Source organism: Martes martes (assembly GCF_963455335.1).
Source record: "Martes martes genome assembly, chromosome: 2".
Lineage (NCBI taxonomy): Eukaryota > Metazoa > Chordata > Mammalia > Carnivora > Mustelidae > Martes > Martes martes.
In genome coordinates this window covers 35,805,473-35,829,400 of record NC_137889.1, presented here as the reverse complement: position 1 = coordinate 35,829,400, position 23,928 = coordinate 35,805,473, and the positions used below count along the sequence as shown (strand labels likewise).

The 23,928-nt window shown below is 36.8% G+C and overlaps 1 protein-coding gene across 1 annotated transcript in view; it reads left to right on the top strand.

Moving 5' to 3' along the window:
• Nucleotides 1–23,928, top strand: part of LOC308338242 (A disintegrin and metallopeptidase domain 3-like) — a gene marked incomplete at both ends in the record, with an annotated part of 130,760 nt that overhangs the window by 49,202 nt on the left and 57,630 nt on the right. The window contains 2 exons of the mRNA XM_080796292.1: nucleotides 1,881–2,020; nucleotides 16,996–17,182. Of these exons, the coding sequence (XP_080652418.1) occupies nucleotides 1,881–2,020; nucleotides 16,996–17,182 (327 nt within the window). The remainder of the gene's footprint in view (nucleotides 1–1,880; nucleotides 2,021–16,995; nucleotides 17,183–23,928) is intronic.

The window sequence follows — 23,928 nt, the reverse complement described above, 5'->3', positions numbered from 1 at the left end:
GTGAGTCTCTCTGGATTTATCCTGGTTGGAATTTGTTGAGCTTCTTTTGTATGTTAACTCAGATTTCTGAAGTTTGGGGTCATTATTTCTCCAAATAAACTTCCTGTCTGTCCATTTCTTTCTTCTCTGTCTGAAACTCATTATGGGAATAATGCATACACTGGTCTGCTTTTTGATGTCAGTAGGTTCTTTTTATATTCTTCCTTTTTTTCTTTTTATTTCTCTCACTGGATGATTTCAAATGATCAGACTTCAGGTCTGATTCTTTCTTCTGCCTGATCAAATTTGATTTTAAATAACTCCCTTAAATTTTTGAGTTCATTTATTGTCCTTTTCATCTCTAGAAATTTTTTATAATAGTTTAAATCTCCTTGTTGATATATATACCCAGAATTTATTCAGATACATAAGACTGGTTCATCATTTGAAAATCTAGTGAATGTGACCAAGTCTATCAATAAGCTATATTAGAAAAATTCTTCGATTATATCAATAGATGCAGAAAAAGAATTTGACAAGTCCAACACCATTTGTGATGAAATTTTGGAAAGGAGGTCAAGAAGGGAACTTCCTTAACATAAGAAAGAACATCTAGAAAAAATCTACAGTTAACACCTCAGTGGTGAGAAAATAAATGCTTCCCAGTGAGATAAGAAACAAGGCAATAATGTAACTTACCAGTCCTTCTCAGCTTTGTGCTGGAAGTGCAAAACACTGGTAACACAAAATGCTGTGAGGATGTAGAGCAATAGAAACGCTCATTCACGAAGAGGGGAATGCTAAATGGTATAGCCACTGTAGAAGACCGTTTGGCAGTTTCTTACTCTTATAGTATGATCCACCACTTGTCCTCTTGGCAGTCACTCAGATATCCACACAAAATCATGTACATGAATATTTATAGCAGCTTTATTCATAATTACCAAAAATTGGAAGGAAACAAGATGTCTTTTAATAAGTGAATCGATAAACACACTGGAATAAATACATATAAAGAAATATTATTCAGTGATTTAAGAAGTGTGTCATTAACCCACTAGAAGATATAGAGGAATCTAATATTTGTTAGTGAAAGAAGCCACTTGAATAAAAGGTTAAATACTGTTTATCCTTTATTATACTGTATATTTTACTGTATTATTATTCTGTGACATTCCATAAAAGGCATTATCTATGGAAATAATGCAAAGATCATTGACTACCAGAGGTTTCTGTGTTGCCAATATCACTAATTCTCAAGTTTTAGTTTTTAAGATGAAAGAAATGCTACTTGCCAGATGTCCTAATATTCTGCCTTTAGAAAAAAGTTAATTTGATTTTCTTCCCAAAAACTATTTCTGAAGTGAAAACTAATTGCTGAGTCAGCCTTTAAGAATCTCTGTGTTTTTTCTGAGGGTTCATTTGAAAAGTAATATAGTTACTGAAGCAATGCTTATTTTTTCAATTTAAAAAGAAATTAGGGGGACCTGGGTAGCTCAGTCAATTAAGTGTCTAACTCTTGAGTTTGGCTCAGGTCATGATTTCAGGGTCATGAGATCAAGCCCTACATTGGTTGTCTCTTAAATAAATAAGTGAACAAACAAATAAATAATAAAAATAAATTAAAAACAAATTTAAAAAATAAAAAATAAGATTTATATCAAAAATGTCATAAAATCATGAGATTACATTAATCTTAATTATTATTTCTTAATGCTATTTGGACTAAAAATGCTATTACTCAAAGATAATAACAAAATTTACCTAATTTTCCATATTTTTAAGCAAATAATTAATTTTGGTATACTGGTTCTTTTTTAATTTGTTTTTGCATTTACTTGAAAAGATAAAATAGGTAATGAAACAACTTAGATAACAATTCTGATTTTTTTTCTTTTTAGTATCCACAGACGATAACTTTAGAGGCATTTTCGGTTGTTATGACACAGTTGCTTGGAGTTAGTCTGGGATTAACATATAATAATGACATCTTCACTTGTTACTGCCCAGGAACTACATGCATAATGAATAGCAAAGCAATGTAAGGTTTTATTTTTTTCAAATCTATATCTTCATATGGGAAATGTTTATAGTATTTTTAATGTAAAATATCTTTCAGTATAACCTGATTAAGAATATTTTTATTAAATAAACATGGACTTATTTAATGTTTAGTGAAGGAAGTGAGTATTTTATATTGTAGAAAATGTGCTCATTCTGTATTCTGTGTAATAATGTAAAATTTATTCATTTACCCCCAAATTTTTAATGAGTATCTACTGTGTCCTGATTATTGTGTTTGATTTACAAGTGATTAACAAGATAGATAAGTGCTATATATATTTGTCCATCAGGGACAGATAATTAAAAAGTGGACATAAGAACATAAGAACATATAAACATAAGACATAAGAACAAACAAAATCTAAACAGTTAATGATAGCTGCTAAGAAGAAAATGAGTAGGGAAAATACGGGGAGAAAAAAAAAATCTGATAAAGTGGTCTAGGAATAATTATGGAAATAATTATGTTGGGATCTGAAAGGGAATGAATGAATCTGGTTATTAAAGAGTCATTGAAAACTTTTCAGTCAAACCAAGTGAAGTAATATTTGGATAACAAGCTTGAAAACCTTGACAGACTGAAATAAGGAGGTTGCAGGGAGGATAAAATTGAAAAAAAATTACTAGTTGGGATTATAAGGAAGAATGTTTTTAGACATAAGAAAAAGAAGTAACACAGGGGAGGAGTCAAGATGGCGGAGAAGTAGCAGGCTGAGACGACATCGGGTAGCAGGAGATCAGCTAGATAGCTTATCTAACCATTGTGAACAACTACAAATCCAACGGGAAATCAAAGAGAAGAAGAGCAACAATCCCAGAAACAGAAAATCGATCACTTTCTGAAAGGTAGGACCTGCGGAGAAGTGAAACCAAAGCGACGGGAAGATAGACCCCGGGGGGAGGGGCCGGCACCCGGCAAGCGGCGGAGCGACGGAGCACAAAATCGGGACTTTTAAAAGTCGGCTCCAGTGGGAGACATCGCTCCAGAGGCTAAACTGGGGGGAAACCCAGGCGGGGTCAGCATAACCCCAGGACCCGCAGGGTCACAGAAGGACTGGGGGTGTCTGAGTGCCGCAGAGCTCGCAGGTATTGGAGCGGGGAAGCCGGCTATAGCGACAAAGCCGAGGAGTGAGCTCTAAGCCCAGGGTTACCTTGTGCCGGTCGCAGGCTGGGTGGGCTTGGAGCGCGGCCGGAGGCCACAGAGACAAAAGCGACCCGGCGCTTTTCTCCAGCTCCAACAATTGACTGCTTTCCTCGAGGCGCGACCGCAAGCCAGGGAGGCGGGACTGTTGGGTGCTTTGCTCTGAGAGCGCACTGAGGAGCGGAACCCCAAGCTCTCGGCTCCTCCGGGCCGAGAGATTGGGAGGCCGCCATCTTCATTCCCGTCCTCCGGAACTCTACGGAAAGCGCTCAGGGAACAAAAGCTCCCGAAAGCAAACCCGAGCGGATTCCTTAGCCCGGCCCCTGGCAAGGGCGGTGCAATTCCGCCTGCGGCAAGGACACTTGAAAATCACTACAACAGGCCCCTCCCCCAGAAGATCAACAAGAAACCGATCCAAAACCAACTTCAGTCACCAAGAACAGCGGAATTCCACAGCAGGAGAAAGCAAATCCTACCTGGACAAAATGACAAGGCGGAAAAACTCACCTCAAAAAAAAGAACAAGAGGCCGTACCGAAGGCTGGAGACCTAATCAATACAGACATAGGTAGCATGACAGATCTAGAGTTCAGAATGACAATTCTCAAGGTTCTAGCCGGGCTCGAAAAAGGCATAGAAGATATTAGAGAAACCCTCTCCGGAGAGATAAAAGCCCTTTCTGGAGAAATAAAAGAACTAAAATCTAACCAAGTTGAAATCAAAAAAGCTATTCATGAGGTGCAATCAAAAATGGAAGCTCTCACTGCCAGGATAAATGAGGCAGAAGAAAGAATTAGTGACATAGAAGACCAAATGACAGAGAATAAAGAAGCTGAGCAAAAGAGAGACAAACAACTACTGGAACACGAGGAGAGGATTCGAGAGATAAGTGACACCATAAGACGACACAACATTAGAATAATTGGGATTCCAGAAGAAGAAGAAAGAGAGAGGGGAGCAGAAGGTATATTGGAGACAATTATTGGAGAGAATTTTCCTAATATGGCAAAGGGAACAAACATCAAAATCCAGGAGATGCTAAGAACGCCCCTCAAAATCAATAAAAATAGGTCCACACCTCGTCACCTGATAGTAAAATTTACAAGTCTTAGCGACAAAGAGAAAATCCTGAAAGCAGCCCGGGAAAAGAAGTCTGTAACATACAAGGGTAAAAACATTAGATTGGCAGCGGACCTATCCACAGAGACCTGGCAGGCCAGAAAGAACTGGCATGACATATTCAGAGCACTAAACGAGAAAAACATGCAGCCAAGAATACTATATCCGGCTAGGCTATCCTTGAAAATAGAAGGAGAGATAAAGAGCTTCCAGGACAAACAAAAGCTGAAAGAATTTGCAAACACCAAACCAGCTCTACAGGAAATATTGAAAGGAGTCCTCTAAGCAAAGAGAGACCCTAAAAGTAGTAGATCAGAAAGAAGCAGAAACAATATACAGTAACAATCACCTTACAGGCAATACAATGGCACTAAATTCATATCTCTCAATAGTTACCCTGAATGTTAATGGGCTAAATGCCCCAATCAAAAGACACAGGGTATCAGAATGGATAAAAAAACAAAACCCATCCATATGCTGCCTACAAGAAACTCATTTTAGACCCGAAGACACCTCCAGATTTAAAGTGAGGGGGTGGAAAACAATGTACCATGCTAATGGACATCAGAAGAAAGCTGGGGTGGCAATCCTTATATCAGATCAATTAGATTTTAAGCCAAAGACTATAATAAGAGATGAGGAAGGACACTATATCATACTCAAAGGGTCTGTCCAACAAGAAGATCTAACAATCTTAAATATCTATGCCCCTAACATGGGAGCAGCCAACTATATAAACCAATTAATAACAAAATCAAAGAAATACATCGACAGTAATACAATAATAGCAGGGGACTTTAACACTCCCCTCACTGAAATGGACAGATCATCTAAGCAAAAGATCAACAAGGAAATAAAGGCCTTAAATGACACACTGGACCAGATGGACATCACAGATATATTCAGAACATTCCATCCCAAAGCAACAGAATATACATTCTTCTCTAGTGCACATGGAACATTCTCCAGAATAGACCACATCCTGGGTCATAAATCAGGTCTCAATCGGTACCAAAAGATCGAGATCATTCCCTGCATATTTTCAGACCACAATGCTCTGAAGCTCGAACTCAATCACAAGAGGAAATTTGGAAAGAACGCAAATACATGGAGACTAAACAGCATCCTTCTAAAAAATGAATGGGTCAACCAGGAAATTAAAGAAGAATTGAAAAAATTCATGGAAACAAATGATAATGAAAACACAACAGTTCAAAATCTGTGGGATACAACAAAGGCAGTCCTGAGAGGAAAATATATAGCAGTGCAAGCCTTTCTCAAGAAACAAGAAAGGTCTCAAATACACAACCTAACCCTATACCTAAAGGAGCTGGCGAGAGAACAACAAAGAAAGCCTAAACCCAGCAGGAGAAGAGAAATCATAAAGATCAGAGCAGAAATCAATGAAATAGAAACTAAAAAAACAATAGAACAAATCAACAAAACTAGGAGCTGGTTCTTTGAAAGAATTAATAAGATTGATAAGCCCCTGGCCAGACTTATCAAAAAGAAAAGAGAAAGGACGCAAATAAATAAAATCATGAATGAAAGAGGAGAGATCACAACCAACACCAAAGAAATACAAACAATTATAAGAACATACTACGAGCAACTCTATGGCAACAAATTTGACAACCTGGAAGAAATGGATACATTTCTAGAGATGTATAAACTACCACAACTGAACCAGGAAGAAATAGATAACCTGAACAGACCCATAACCAGTAAGGAGATTGAAACAGTCATCAAAAATCTTCAAACAAACAAAAGTCCAGGACCAGACGGCTTCCCAGGGGAATTCTACCAAACATTTAAAGAAGAATTAATTCCTATTCTCCTGAAACTGTTCCAAAAAATAGAAATGGAAGGAAAACTTCCAAACTCATTCTATGAGGCCAGCATCACCTTGATCCCAAAACCAGACAAGGATCCCACCAAAAAAGAGAATTACAGACCAATATCCTTGATGAACACAGATGCGAAAATTCTCACCAAAATAATGGCCAATAGGATCCAACAGTACATTAAAAGAATTATTCACCACGACCAAGTGGGATTTATTCCAGGGCTGCAAGGTTGGTTCAACATCCGCAAATCCATCAATGTGATACAATACATTAATAAAAGAAAGAGTAAGAACCATATGATACTCTCAATAGATGCTGAAAAAGCGTTTGACAAAGTGCAGCATCCCTTCCTGATTAAAACTCTTCAAAGTGTAGGGATAGAAGGCACATACCTCAATATTATCAAAGCCATCTATGAAAAACCCACCGCAAATATCATTCTCAATGGAGAAAAACTGAAAGCTTTTCCGCTAATGTCAGGAACACGGCAGGGATGTCCGTTATCACCACTGCTGTTCAATATAGTACTAGAAGTCCTAGCCTCAGCAATCAGACAACAAAAAGAAATTAAAGGCATCCAAATCGGCAAAGAAGAAGTCAAACTATCACTCTTTGCAGATGATATGATACTATATGTGGAAAACCCAAAAGGCTCCACTCCAAAACTGCTAGAACTTATACAGGAATTCAGTAAAGTGTCAGGATATAAAGTCAATGCACAGAAATCAGTCGCATTTCTTTACACTAACAACAAGACAGAAGAAAGAGAAATTGAGGAGTCAGTCCCATTTACAATCGTACCCAAAACCATAAGATACCTAGGAATAAATCTAACCAAAGAGGCAAAGAATCTATACTCAGAAAACTATAAAGTACTCATGAAAGAAATTGAGGAAGACACAAAGAAATGGAAAAATATTCCATGCTCATGGATTGGAAGAACAAATATTGTGAAAATGTCTATTCTACCTAAAGCAATCTACACATTTAATGCAATCCCTATCAAAATCCCATCCATTTTTTTTAAAGAAATAGAACAAATAATCCTAAAATTTATATGGAACCAGAAAAGACCTCGAATAGCCAAAGGAATATTGAAAAAGAAAGCCAAAGTCGGTGGCATCACAATTCCAGACTTCAAGCTCTATTACAAAGCTGTCATCATCAAGACAGTATGGTACTGGCACAAAAACAGACATATAGATCAATGGAACAGAATAGAGAGCCCAGAAATAGACCCTCAACTCTATGGTCAACTAATCTTCGACAAAGCAGGAAAGAATATCCAATGGAAAAAAGACAGCCTCTTCAACAAATGGTGCTGGGAAAATTGGACAGCCACATGCAGAAAAATGAAATTGGACTATTTCCTTACACCACACACGAAAATAGACTCAAAGTGGATGAAGGACCTCAATGTGCGAAAGGAATCTATCAAAATCCTTGAGGACAATGCAGGCAGCAACCTCTTTGACCTCAACCGCAGCAACTTCTTCCTAGGAACATCGCCAAAGGCAACAGAAGCAAGGGCAAAAATGAACTATTGGGATTTCATCAAGATCAAAAGCTTTTGCACAGCAAAGGAAACAGTAAACAAAACCAAAGACAACTGACAGAATGGGAGAAGATATTTGCAAACGACCTATCAGATAAAGGGCTCGTATCCAAAATCTATAAAGAGCTTATCAAACTCAATACCCAAAGAACAAATAATCCAGTCAAGAAATGGGCAGAGGACATGAACAGACATTTCTGCAAGGAAGACATCCAGATGGCCAACAGACACATGAAAAAATGCTCCACATCACTCGGCATCAGGGAAATACAAATCAAAACCACAATGAGATACCACCTCACACCAGTCAGAATGGCTAAAATTAACAAGTCAAGAAATGACAGATGCTGGCGAGGATGCGGAGAGAGGGGAACCCTCCTACACTGTTGGTGGGAATGCAAGCTGGTGCAACCACTCTGGAAAACAGTGTGGAGGTTCCTCAAAAAACTGAAAATAGAGCTACCCTACGACCCAGCAATTGCACTCCTGGGTATATATCCTAAAGATACAAACGTAGTGCTCTGAAGGGGCACGTGCACCCGAATGTTTATAGCAGCAATGTCCACAATAGCCAAACTGTGGAAAGCGCCTAGATGTCCATCAACAGATGAATGGATAAAGAAGATGTGGTATATATACACAATGGAATACTATGCAGCCATCAAAAGACATGAAATCTTGCCATTTGCGACGACGTGGATGGAACTAGAGGGTATCATGCTTAGCGAAATAAGTCAATCGGAGAAATATAACTATCATATGATCTCTTTGATATGAGGAAGGGGAGATGCAAGGTGGGGGGGTTTGGGGGGAGGTAGGAAAAGAAAAAATGAAAAGATGGGATTGGGAGGGAGACAAACCATAAAAGACTCAATCTCAAGAAACAGACTGAGGGTTGCGGGGGGGAAGGGGGACGGGAGAGGGTGGTGGGGAAATGGACATTGGGGAGGGTATGGGCTATGATGAGTGCTGTGAAATGTGTAAACCAGATGATTCACAGACCTGTACCCCTGGGGATAAAAATACATTATATGTTTATTAAAATAAAAAATTAAAAAAAAAAAAAAGAAAAAGAAGTAACACAGAGTGAGGCTAAAGAATCAGTCAGAGGAAGAAGCCCAGGATATGATATAGGAATGTAGGAAAGAGCCTGCTCATGCATTCATGATGTGGGAATTGGGATTTTATAATAAATGTAATGAAATATATTTTTAATTGTTTCCTTCAGTATGGATAATAAAAATTATAAAATTTTTGTAAAATAAATAAAATAAAAAATAAAAATAAATAAAATAAATATAAATATACGAGAGTATAGTGATGTTTGGGAAATGAAAAATTTTACAATAATCAATAGCAGTTTCTTATGACCGAACAAAAAGGAGATGTCAACAATTATTTATTGCAGAGGTTCTGGATCAAGAAGGCAACATAGGAAGAATATGAACTCATGTCCTCCCACAGACACAAAAATTCCACAGCTATGTATGGAACATTTTCCTCTAAAAAATACAAAAATTAGCTGAGGACTCCTACATATTGGGCGAATGAGAAAAAGCCCATATTAGAGTGGGAAGGAGAGGCTAAGACACAATCTTACATCTTTCCGTAACTGCCACCCCTCCCCTGCCAACCCACAACTAGGAGGGACCTGAAATCAGGAGTTTCTCTCTAAGGAATAAAGGGTTTGAACCTTCATTGGACACCCCAACCTTTAAGATAGCAGGTGCTCATTTGGTTCTTTCCATCTGTTGTACTCTAGAATGTCGATCTCTTCCACAGAGGAGCTTTTAAAGTTGTCTGACATACCACTTTTTATGGCTGCTATCCAAAAGGCAACCCTCAATCACCTAGCTCTGTGGCCAGAAAGATTTGTAACAAATGGAGAGACAGTTCATGGCCAGCTACTGTGTCCCTGGTACTGCACAGACAAGACTGAAACACAACCCCAGACTTTCTGTGAAATGGCCCATTTGATCATCCTGGAGCTTCTACATGAGAGTCAAGCTTCTGGTTTGGTTCATCTCTTGAGTCCAACTAGAGTGGACTCTGGAAATGAAGTCTATGCCATTTTGTGCCCTCACAACAGATCTCTAGGATGTCAGGGAAAGGAACTTTTATAATCACCTGGTTCCCCAATTTTTGAAAATGCTGCACAGTGGACACCTCTATATCTCCTGGCTATGTTGGCCATCAGGATGTATGTTTGTGGTCCCAAAGTACTTGTGTACATTCTCATACTTTAAAAAATCTGTTGCTTGAGGGTCTGTCTTCCAATAACCCTGAACTTATGTGCTGATTGAGGTCCTCCTTTTGAGGCAATGAAAGGCCTTGGTACATCCTTCACCAGTTGGAGCTAAAAACTAAAATATGCTGCTTGGACAATCACAAGAGTTTGAGACAACCAAGAGTTAGGAGAAGGTTGAAGTGCAAGGTTCAAGGCAAGGGCACCCCTTCAAAACTGGAAGAGATGGCTATTTAATCTAATACATAGCAATGCACAGAGAATAAAACAGAATGAAAAGACAAAGGAATATGTTCTAAGCAAAAGAAGGTGGGAAAACATCAGGAAAGGACCTCAATGATACAGAGGTTAAGTAATCTATGTAATGAATGTGAAGTCATGGTGATAAAGATGCTCACCAAGCTCAAGAGGAGAAGAAAAGAACAAGGTGAGAATATCAACAAAGAGTTATAAAATGTAAGAAAGTACCCAAAAAAGTCATAGAACCGAAGAAGACAATGACAGTACTGAAAATTTAATAGAGGGATTCAACGGTAGACTAGACGAAGAACAAGCAAAGATCAGTGAACTCAAGAACAGTGTAGTGGAACTCACAAGCAGAGCAGCAAAAAGAAAAAGAGAATAATAAAAATGAAGATAAATAAGGGGCTTACTGGACAAATTAAGCAAACCAATATTCACATTATAGGGATCCCAGAAGGAGAGGAAAGAGTCAAAGGACAGAAAACTAGTTGACATTTGTCACCATAAAGAATAACATATGTGATTTTTTTTCTTGTGATAAGAACTTTTAAGATCTAATCTCTTAACAACTTGCAAATGTACAATACAGTGCTCCTCCATCTTGCCACTCTTGGTACACACACTTGGCCAATACAAGAGCCCCATCTAAGCAACCCCCCCAATCCTGCCATATCAAGTGGGTGCCATCAGCCAGCACTAGGACCCCTCCCAAGGGCCCCACATACTGGCCTGTAGGAGTCATGGCCAGGACCCTCAGGTGGGCCAAGGGCCAGCCCTATTCGCTGGTGTGCCTGGAGCAGTTGTGGCTGCACCTCACAGGTGGCTTGAGAGACAGCCCCACTCACCAGAAAGTCTGTATCAGTCATAGCATAGCCAGAACAGGAGAATGCACACAGCCCATACAGGGGGCAGGTCTGGGGCATGTGGCTTTGGTGTCCAAGTGGGTTTGCATTACTGGGCTCTACAGGACCACCTTCTGCTTAAAGCCACTCCTGCAAGACATAACTACCCAGTACATAGAAACAAACAGAAGGAAGCAAAATAGGCACCAGAAGCTGCAAATGAAAGAACAAGATAAAACCTGAGAAAAAGCGAAATGGAGGTAAAGTTCAAAGTAATGGTCATAAAGTTGGTCACCAAACCATAAGAAGACTGATCACAGTGAGAACTTCAACAGACATAGAAAATATAAAAAAAAGAACCCATCAAGCTGAATATGATAATGAAATAAAAAAACACACTCGAGATAATCAACAGCAGATTAGATGATGCAGAAGACTGGATAAGCAGTCTGGAAGACTGGATATTGAAAAGCACCCAGAGAAGCAAAAAGAAAAAAGAATTTAAAAGAATTGAGGATATTTTAAGGGACTTCTAGGGTAACATTAGACATACTGGCATTCATATCATAGGTTCTCCAGAAGGAGAAGAGAAAGAGGAAAGATCAGAAAACCTATCTAAAGAAATAATGTCTGAAACCTTACCTAATCTGGTGAAGGAGATCCAAGTTCTTAGGAAGTAGTGTCTGAAATAAGATGGACCCAAAGAGAGCAAAGACACATTATAATCAAAGTGTCAACATTTAAAGATCAACAGAGAATCTTAAAAACAGCAAGAGAAAAACAACTAGTTATGTATAAGCGAATCCCTGTAGGATTATCAGCTGTTTTTCACCAAAAACTTTATAGGCCAGAACGGAGTAGCATGATATATTCAAATTGATGAAAGGAATACTTACAATTAAAAAAAAATGGTACCCATCAAGATTGTTACTCAGAATTTAAGAGTTGAGGAGTTTCTCAGAAGCAAAGCTCAAGGAGTTCATCAAAACAAAACAGGTCACATAAGAAATGTTAAGGGAGTTCTATCAATGGAATAGAAGAGACCATAATTAGAAATAAGAAAATTATGAATGACGTTAATCTCACTGGTAAAGGTAAACATATAGTAAAGGCAGCTGGTCAACCACCTATGTAACTAGTGGACGGCTGAAAGACAAAAGTAGACAATCATCTACCTATAATAGTCAAAGCATACACAAAATAAGATGTCAAATATGATATTAAAAACAAAACAGGGGCACCTGGGTGGCTCAGTGGGTTAAAGCCTCTGCCTTCAGCTCAGGTCATGATCCCAGGGTCCTGGGATCGAGCCCCACATCGGCCTCTCTGCTCGGCGGGGAGCCTGCTTTCCCCTCTCTCTCTGCCTGCCTCTCTGCTACTTGTGATCTCTGTCAAATAAATAAATAAAATCTTTAAAAAGAAAAAACATAGGGGAAGTATAAATGTAGCACTTTTGGAACGCACTTAAGCAACCATCAACTTGAAATAGACTGCAGTATACATAGAATTTACATATGAAATTACATATTACATGGTAAACACAAAACAAATACCAATAGTTACACAAAAAATAAAGAGAAAGGAACTTAAACATAACACTAAGGGAGGTCAGGAGATACCTGGAGGTCACCAAATACCAACAGAATACACCAAGAGAAGAAGGAAACAGAACCACAAAAACAATAAGAAAACAATAAGATGGCAGTAGGTACGTATCTTATCAATAATTTAAATATACAAATTGACTGAATTCCCCAGTCAAAAGACATATGGTGTTTAAGTGGACAAAAACAAGAGTGTATGTGCTACCTACAATAGAATCATGTCATATCTAAAGACACACAGAATGAAAGTGAAGGGATGGACAAAAGATATCCCATGCAGATGGAAATGAAAAGAAAGTTGAGGTAGCAATACTTCTATCAGACAAAATAGACTTTAAAACAGAGGCTGAAATAAGAGACAAAAAAAGGTCATTGCATGATGATAAAGGAATCACTCCAACAAGATGATGTAACACTTGTAAATATCTATAACACGTAACATAGGGGCACCTAGGGGCACCTGGGTGGCTCAGTGGGTTAAAGCCTCTGCCTTTGGCTAGGTCATGATCCCAGGGTCCTGGGATCGAGTCCCACATCAGGCTCTCTGCTTGGCAGGGAGCCTGCTTCCTCCTCTCTCTCTGCCTGCCTCTCTGCCTACTTGTGATCTCTGTCTGTCAAATAAATAAATAAATAATCTTAAAAAAAAAAAAAAGAATACTAGCCAGCAATAAAAAGGAATGAATTTCTGATGCATACAATAAAATTCTGTTGAGCAAAGGAAGTCAGATGTGAACATTGCCGATTGTGTATACGAGTTCCTGGAACAGATGAAACTAATCTAATGTGACAGAAATTGGTGAAATAGTTGCCTTGGGGGGAGGGTTGACTTGAAAAATACACCAAGAATTTCAGAGGTGTTGGGAGGTATTCTTATCCTGATTGGGATGGTATTTGTGAAGATGTATATGTTGTCAAAAGGCATCAAAATATTCAGGTAAAATATGAGCATTTATTTTTATGTAAATCAAAACTCAATAAAAAATAATCCCAAGAAAATGCACCAGGTGTCCTAATTACCAACATTGCACTGTTTTGATCACTATGGCTTTGTGGTAGAGTTTGAAATCAGGGAGTATGATACAGTTTCATTTGTTCTCAAGATCGCTTTGACTCTTTAGGGTCTTTTGTGGTTCTATATATACTTAGGATTATTTGTTCTAGCTCTGTGAAAAATGTCATGGATATTTTGATAGGGATTGCACTGAATCTGTAAGTGCAGTAGGATGGACGTTTTAACAATTTTAATTCTCTCAATCAATGCGCATGGAATATCTTTCCTTTTTTTGTGTGTTGTCTTCAATTTCTTTCATCAAGGTCTCTCTTCCTGAAAGTCTAGCTAAAGGCTTATTGATTTTATCATTTCAAGAAATCTGCTTTAAGTTCCTCTTTTCTAATTTTAAGTGTGTATTTCATTTATTTCCACTTTATTATTTACTTTCTCCTACTAAATTTAAATTGATTGATTTGCAATTGACTTCTAGTTCCATACTGTTGTGGTTGGAAAAGATGCTTGATAGAATTTAAATCTTCTTAAATGTATTTATTCTTGTTTTGTGACCTAATGTGATCTATCCTGGAGAATATTCCATGTGTAGTTGAAAAGAATGTGCACCCTGCCAATTTTAGATGGAAAGCTCTGTATATATCTATTAAATTAATCTGGATAATGTCTCATTTAAGGTCAATGTTTCTTTATTGATTTTCTGTCTGGATGATCTATCCATTGGTATAGGTGGGGCATTAAAGTTTCTTCTTACTATTTTATTACTGTCAATATCTCCCTTTGTGTCTGCTAATACATACTTCATGTGTTTATGTGCCCCTCTTTTTTTAAAGATTTTATTTATTATTTATTTGACAGACAGAGATCACAAGTAGGCAGAGAGGCAGGCAGAGAGAGAGGGGGAAGCAGGCTCCCTGCCAAGCAGAGAGCCCGATGCAGGACTCGATCCCAGGACCCTGGGATCATGACCTGAGCTGAAGGCAGAGACTTTAACCCTCTGAGCCACCCAGGTGCCCCTAGGTGCCCCTATGTTAAGTGTATAGATATTTACAAGTGTTACATCATCTTGTATACTTTACAAGTGTTACATCATCTTGTATACTTTACAAGTATACATCTTGATACTTTACAAGTATCACCTCATACTTGTCAGAATGGCTGTTATCAAAAATAAGAAGTAACAAGTGATGGTGAGGATATGGAGTAAAGGGAACTCCATGCAGTGTTTGTGGGAATGAAAAATGGGGTAGCCATTATGGAATATAGTATGGGGGTTCCTCAAAAATTAAAAATGGAACTACCGTACAATTCTGCAATTCTACTTCTGGGTATTTAACCTGAAGAAAATAAAAACACTAATTTGAAAAGATATATGCACCCCTACCTTCATCACAGTATTATTTACAATAGCCAAGATAAGGAAGCAACCTAAATGTCCACTGATAGATATATGGGTTAGAAAATATTTTATATATATATCATGTATATATATTATATATCAGCCATAAAAACTATGAGATCTTGCCATTTGTGCAACATAGATGGACCTAGAAGGTACTATGCTAAGTGAATAAATCAGAGAGAGACACAATACCCATGATTTCACTTATATGTGGAATCTAAAAAAAAAAGTTAAAAAACCAAACAAACAAACAGAAACATACTGTAAATACAGAAAGCAAACTGGTGTACTGGTGTTTGGCAGAGAGGAGGGGATGGGAGAATGAAAAAAAAATAGCAGAAAGAAATTAAATGGTACAAACTGCCAGTTATCGAATAAATAAGACATGGGGATATAATGTACAGCATAGGAAATATAGTTAATAATGTGTAACAACTTTGTATGATGACAGATGGTTAGGGTCATTACCTTGCAATGTATACAAATGTTGAGTCACTATGTTACACAGGTGAAACTAATATAATATTATTGTCAACTACACTTCAATAAAAAGAAATAATAATTAAAAAATACTATTCTCCACTAAAAGGAGCTGGGGTACCTTGGAGAAATGATTGATTCTAGGGCTAAGGCAGAAAAATCACATGAGTTAGGAACATCTCATGTCAGAATATAAGGAGGTGTTCAAAGAACCATGGAGATTTGTCAAAGGGACACAAAACCAGTTTGAAGTGGCTCCCAATAGCCAAATCAGGGACAATTTGAATGCCATAAATAACAATGGTAGTAATTGGATTATAACCCAGTTAGTATAATTTGAAAACATGATACAAAATTAAAATTGGAGTCATTAGGATGCAATGAAAACAGACTCAGTAATGATTCTGTAACAAAGTTGCCAAAATGGATAACCTCAGTGTAGTTATGAGAGAACAATTTATAATCCTAAATCCTAAATTGAGGAAAAGGTTTATTTTAGCAAATAATCAGCCTATAATCATAAAACTTGAAATGAAATGCAAGAACAAATGTAGATGATTAAACTAAGCAACAAATTTAGATATTGAGAACTAAATGGTTGATTGTGGACTGGATCCTATTGCTATAAAGTGCCAATATTTTGATGAAAGGGAAATTTGATTAGAATCTGAGGATTAGATATTAGTAATGTATCACTATTTCCTGATTTTGAAGGGCCTGCCTGAGGAGAATTCATTTCTATGTAAGAATTATACATTAAAATACTTAAGAGTTATTAAGTTATTTTTGACAATTATTCTTAACTGTTTCAGGAAACAAAATTTATTCTTTAAACTATGTTGTATCATTTCTCTGAGATTTATATTGCTATAAAATTAAAGAAAACATTAAGCAGTACACTTAGAAATGTACAAATATAAGATAAAACAGGATCTTGGATTTACAGATTTTATATACTCAATGTTGATATATTTTAATTGATAGATTTTGATACCAAAGACTAAATAACTCTGATTTTTCATTAGCACATTAGTTATCTTTTATTCCTTCAGTTTACATAAATTTCCTAATGTTTCATTTTAACTGTTACCTATTATAATGCTAATAACTATATTGGCAATAAAAATGAAAATAAGATGTATTTAAAGAGAACTTTTTATGTGTGAAGCACTGTTAAGATTGGTAATATATTCTGATTCATGTCATTTTAACTTCCTCTATGTGCTAGATGTCTATTACATGAATTTACTGCTTTTATTTTTGACTTGCATTAGGAAAAAAGCACATGAAACTAATAATACTCAATATTAACTAACTGGTATTTAAAAAAACTTAAGGGGGGAAAAAGCATTCTCCCCTCCTTCTTGGCTCTTCTATACCTGAAGTGCACAGAATTCATAGTGTTCTATTGAAGAGGGTTTCTTTGAAACTGATTTTATTCCATTTGTCTGAAGAATATAATTTATTTTTAGACGTTCCCATGGTGTAAAGTTTTTTAGCAGTTGCAGCATGGATGAATTTAAACGTATGATTTCACAGCCTGAATTTGAATGTCTTCAGAATCAAATAGTTTCAGAAGTGGTTTACCAAGGAAGATACTCACTTTGTGGCAATGGAATTTTGGAACCGCCAGAACAATGTGATTGTGGTGGTACAGAGGTTAGTGAGAAACATAATAGCTTATCTAAAGATTTTTCTTTGTGTTTCTTGTGTAGCCTTATAGATGCAATATAAAACGGAAATACTCCCCCCCGCAAGTGATGTACCACTTATCAAATATCTAAGGGAGATATTGGGACATGTGATAATGGGCTTGTCATGAATTTAAAGCATTTGAAGAGTAAATAAGGGGTAAATGTAGCATGGATTAAAGAGGTAGATTTTCTTCACTGTGTAACCATTAGTAGCAATATCCACTATTCTGTATTATAAACATGGTTAAAGGTCAATACTATTACCATCACCTCAGTCATCTCCTGAACTCCTCCAAAGCAACTGCATTGGTTCACTAAGTTAATACACGTGTATTGTTTACCTCCTCATCTCCTAATTTCCATTCTTGCAACTGTGGGATCTTTATTTATTTTAACTCGACTTCACAGAATTTGATTAATAATAAATCTTGATGTGTTGTTTTTATATTTAGCTTTTTGCTATTACTTTTTTTTTATTTGCTCTCGGTAAGATGGCTAATCATTGAATTTTGTTATAACTGCTTTCATATAATTATAAATAGTGATAATTTTGAATATTTTGAAAATTTGAATATTTCCTACTTGATAAGATGTAAACTGTTAGGAAAAAAATCCTATGTAACTTGATTGTATTATAATTTTTAAGTTAATGACTCAAATATTCTGTATTTTTATTAGTTTCATTTGCTTGAACTCTCAGTACTTAAGAAATAATACTGATACCTCCAGCTATACAGTTGTATTTGCCTAATTCTCATTATAATTTACTCATTTTGTGCTTTGTATATTTGAAGATTTTTATATGGTAAACATATTTACAATTTATATCTTTCTAGAAATTTAACGTTTACCTTTAAATGCTGAGTCTATTTTTCTCTCATGTTGCTTTCTGTTTTTAATTCTGTCTGGTCTGGCATACATCTGTATCTGTGCACACCCCCTTTTTTTTTAATTTGTATTTCCCTGATATTTTTAGTTTTTCTGTACTATTAAGTTAAATATTTTCATTGGGTTTTATTATTCACTCTGTCTTTGATTTATAGGATTGTCCCTGTAAACATTATTATGATTTTTTGCCGATTGTTTTAATTAACTAGAGTCCATAATTTATTTAAATTTCATTTGTTTTTACCTAATGGCGTCTTTCTGTCACAGGATCATCTCCAGGATACCTCATTACATTTACCTGTTATGACTTTTTTTTTTTTTTTTTGAGAGTGTGGGAAAGGGTCAAGGGAGAGGAAGATAGAGAATCTTTTTTTTTTTTTAAGATTTTTATTTATTTGATAGACAGAGATTACAAATAGGCAGAGAGGCAGACAGAGAGAGAGGAGGAAGCAGGCTCCTCGCTGAGCAGAGAGCCCAATGCGGGGCTTGATCCCAGGACCCTGGGATCATGACCTGAGCCGAAGGCAGAGGCTTCAATCCACTGAGCCACCCAGGCGCCCCAAGATAGAGAATCTTAAGCAGGCTCCATGCCCATCTAACAGAGCCCATAACAGAGCTGATCTCACAACTGTGAGATCATGACCCCTGCTGAAACTGAGTTGGACACTTAAGTGACGAGGCCACCCAGGCACCCCTGACTATTATGATTCCTTATGGTCCTCTAGACTACATATTCTTCACAAGTTTAGTTGTCTCAAAATGTTTATATTTTGTGTGTTCACTTTGCCACATTTGTTTTTCTCTGTATGTTTTGTTTTTCCTCCACTATTTCTTTCAGTGGTTCAGTAGATAAGTACTTTCAGTCTCCCTTTAGTGATTATCCTTGCATTTTTTTTTAATATGTATACCTAAGGTTTAACCATATTTGGGCCACATTTCCCACCAAATAGCAGGATTTAAAATCCAATTAACGTACATGACATTTTTATAAAATATTTAATTTCTGTCATTTTTATTCTTTGTATTAAAAAGTACTCCAGATATTTTATTCAGAAGATAGTTGTTTTATTTTGCCTACCATTCCTTTTGTTTATTAAGGGTTTTTTTTTTTGCATGTATTTCATTTCATTATTCTGAAATAATGTCCTTTTGAATTATAGTCTATTCCTTAAAATATACTTAAATATATACTTTATATATTCTCTTTATATATTTTCTTTTGATAGGATAGTTCACTGCCCACTTTTGTTTACCAAAAAAAAATTGTCATACCCATCATTTCATTGTGATATATAATACACATGAAATATGAATGAAGAATATAACAAGTAGATACCTAGCAAGCACCTGAATAATTTACACTGAGGTCAAAACAAACCTTACATCTGCCAAAGGAGTTCTTTTTATGTCTCATCCTAATCACACGCTCCTTCCTTCCAACCATCATTCACAATTTAATGATGATCATTTCAGTGCTTTACTCTTTTGTAACATAGTTTTACCTCTATTTTTTTGGATCCTTATGCGATATCATTTGGTTGACCATTTTCTACCTTTATATTGCAATCATGATTTATATCATTTGGTAACTTGGCCTTTCACTCAATATTATGCTTGCAAAGTTCATCTATTTGAATGTAGCTATAGTCCAAATGTTTTCATTCCTTTTAATGTTAATTTTATAAATAGTATAGTCTATTTATTGATCTATGTCAGTGAAAACATAAGCTTTATTATTAAGACTCGTGCGATTATGGCTTTTTTTGCACATATTTCTTGCTGAACATGTGCCTGCATTGCTCTAAGCTGTACCCCAATAGGTGAATGTGCTATGTCCTGAGGTCTATGTGTATATATTTCTTTGAACTGAGGATATCTTACCTACTTTGGTTTTTTTAAATTCTTGAATAGTCTGTACATGTCTTTCATACACCTTTTGGCTTATTTCATCAGCATTTACTTCTGTAAATTTTCAGCAATTTATCAGTAGTGTGGTAGAAGGCTCAGAGGTATGCTTTTTCTCCAGTAAAACAAGTTTTCTTGCCATGAGACCAGTCTTGTAGGGAGGACCCCAATGAGTTAGTAGTTAGGTGAAGCTAGTAGTTCAGATGAAGTAGTTCAGGTGGGCTGGTGATACCTGTTTCTTGTGGGTGAACAGCCTCCTGTTTGTGGGATTTACCAGTGTCGAAGGCCAGTCTGTTTATGATGGAACTTTTAGGGATTTTCCTACCCAATTAGATTGGATTGTTTCATAGAGAAATTTTAATGAGAATATCAGAATCATAACTTTACCTCATATAACCATGGAATAAAGTTCTTGGTTCCAATGAGCCAGTGAATATCAATTTTCAGGGCCAGAGTATGAAATCAGCTCTGTGTGGCCACAGATACGTGCAGTTTCATGAGATCATAATCAGATGTAGGGCCAATGGCAAGTCTTTCTTCCCTCATTATCCTGGACTGCTTTCAGTGATCTTGTCGCTGAACTCTGCCTACCCTCAATGAAACTTAGCTGCTTTTTTTGGTGACTCATATACTAGCATATCAAGAATATTATTTGGATTGTAAAGTCTGTCTTTAGTCGTTTGTGTTTAAATTAAATAACATTCAGCATAAAGCAATAAAGTTTTTCAGTGAAGGCCATTATAAAAATGTTATGATTGTGACAGAATATCTACACACTCAATAGTGTGTCACATTTTATAAGAATAAGTATAATCCAGAGAAGACACATCACTGTGGGAATTCAGAACAGTAAAGCTATGCTCTAATTATTGCCTAATGAAATTAAAATGAATTTGGTCAACTTCCCATAATGGTATGCAAAATAGTAGCTATACACTTTGCTATATACCAAAGGCCGTTAGTGGAAAAAAAATTATTTATTTTTTAAAAAGATTATTTATTTATTTATTTGTCAGAGAAAGAGAGAGAGAGAGAGAGAGCATGTGTGCACATAAGCAAGGGGAGCAGCAGGCAGAGGGAGTAGCAGGCTCCCCTCTGAGCTGTGAGCCTGTTGTAGGACTCCATCCCCAGACCCTGGGATCATGACCTGAGCCGAAGCAGACCCTTAACCAACTGAGCCATCCAGGCGTCCCAGAAAAAAATATTTTAATTATTGATAGTTTGTTGTTTAATCTGGGAACAATGGTTTCTAATTCTTTTTTATATTTCAGACCCCTAGGTAACCCAGTGGAACCATCAGTTCCACAAAACACACAGAGTCAGCAATGCATGACCTGAGAGTGGGTGCCTTCTTAAAATTTGTGATACTAGGTCGTTTACCTGCTTTACCCAAGTCCCACCATTGGTAACCAATATCCATCATTGCCCCAGTGATCCTTTTCTGTGGGTAATCCTGCCCTTATAAAGTACCTTGCCACACTGAGTAGAGCCCTCCTCTATGATCATTAGGATCTATGGAAATGATGGTTACTGTTGTGGATAAGCCAAAAAGAACAGTTGTGACCTCTGCATTTTATAGCATATAGCGCAACACACAAATATTCACATGTATTCCTCAAAATATATTTGGACTTTTTTCTACAGTTTAGGTTTAGATATGCAATCCAGCTGGAATTTTGCCTTACATGACAAAAGGGACTTTGAATATATGATCAAGCTAAGGACTTCGAGAGTGTTAATTATCCTCTATTATCTAAGCAGATCCAATGTAATAATGACAATGGGCAGGTCAGAATCAGAGGACATGAGAAAATTATATTTGGAGATATTGTACTGCTGATTTTGAAAGTGAAGATTCCATGAGCCAAGGAATGCAGGTGGCCTCTAGAAGCTAGAAAAGGTAGGGAAACAGATTTTCTCTAGAGCTTCCAGAGAAAGAACAGCTTTCATTCTTAATTTTAGTCCAGTAAGACCCCTTTAGGACTTTTTAGCTCCAGAATTATAAAATAATGCATGTACATAGTTTTAGGCCACTGAGTATGGTAACTTTTTTTACAGCAGAAATAGGAAATGAATACATGACTGTGTCAATTCTGTGTTTCTTTTGATAGGCAAATTCCTTGAATGCATTTTAACTATTTCCTGCCAACCAGCCTGCAGTTTCCTGAAGAGAACAGTGATTTGGCTCTCATAGAAAGCCTAGATCCAATACAATGGCCTATTTTGGGAGAAATCATTATTAGGAGGTAATCTATATTCTATACCCCTTATCCACCAACTGAGCCAGCTAGATGCCCTAGAAATTACCATATTTAAAGACTATACAGACTGTCTTAAGTGTGTGTTCCACTAGAGTTAACTCTTGGTTGTCTACATAACTTTTAAAATTTCTTTTTAGGAATACATTTCAGGACACCTGAGTGGCTCAGTTGATTAAGTGTCTGACTCTTGATTTCAGCTCGAGTCATGATCTCAGGGTTGTGGGATGGAGCCCCGTGTCAGGATCGATGCTCAGTGGGGAGCCTGCTAGAGATTCTCTCTCTCTCTCTCTCTCTCTCTCAAATAAATAAATAATTTTTTTTTAAAAAAAGCATACATTTCATCTTTCTGAAGATGATCTTCTATTGCCCAGTAGTGAGAAAGAATTTCTCCCAAGAACAGACGATCAGATTCCTCATTAGAGGAATCTCTGGCATAATATCCGGATCTTCATGGCCTAATGACTCAGACTTAAACTATTGGTTGGTTTCTTTTTCTGACTCTTGGCTTGCAGGGAATTTTGTCTGCCTTTTGCAAAAGTGTTTATTCAGAGTATTTTATTGCCCAGTTCCTGAATGGTTTTTCAGAGATTGTTCCTGGGACGCAAGAGGAGATTCAGTTGTTCCTGGTAGTCTGGTTGCACTGCTGTGTGAACTGACTGATTTGATTTGCATCCCTATTTCATCATCTGGAGACTCTTAGTCTTCATTAAAAACCTAGGATGGAGTCACAGTGAACCAAAGAAAATGGTTGCTTACCCCACTGGATTTCAAGGGCATCTATTGGAAAACGGGAATTTATCTTGGGTAGGCCATTGTTTTATTATAGCTGTAAAGAATGTTAAAAACAAGATAACAGGCCCACAAAGGAGTTACTTGGTGTAAGCCCCATGTTGACCAAACCAAGACTTAATTGGTTTTAACTCTCCCAGAATAGAGCCTTAAACCAGCCAATCAGGAATCAACTGATCAGTACTAGTTACTCCCTGATAGATCCCTGATATCCCCTAAAGGAATATAACTTTGCAATAACAAACATGCCTTTTTGCCAGTATAACTTCCTTGTTCCTGCTCCCTTCTGCCTGTAAAAGTCTTTCATTTTGTATAGCTTCTCAGATCCTTCTTTGGCTAGACTGGATGCTGGCCAATTTGAATTGATTTTTCCTCAGTTTGTCTTTTAACAAGACCTACTGAAATAAGCTGCAATAAGTCTTTACATTCTCTTCCTCAATGTCTATGTCATTAACCAGAGTGGTCACTGACCAATGATGCTTAGAGCATGAGGTTGCTTCTTAAGTGACCAAGTGACTTCCTATCTTCAAATCTAGAAAAACATGCACTGATCCCTAATAAGTTAGTCAGATGAGCCTATGTTTTAGGATTTCATTAGGCTTTTGCCTAAATATATCTGTAATTTCTTCCCTTTCTCATATATTAAGAACATATCTCAGTAAATGTTAGAGTGACTAACTGCTCTTGATCACCAGGGATTTTTCTATCTATAGTTATGGCTACTGGCAGAAGGAAAGTAGTTTTACTTTTTTGATGGTGTAGGTGAGTAAAACACCACCACAATAAGCTTTAGAAAACCACCAACCCCACTGATGGAATTCATCAGGAATCTCATTATCACTGAAAACTTCAGCAACCAAGTTAGTTC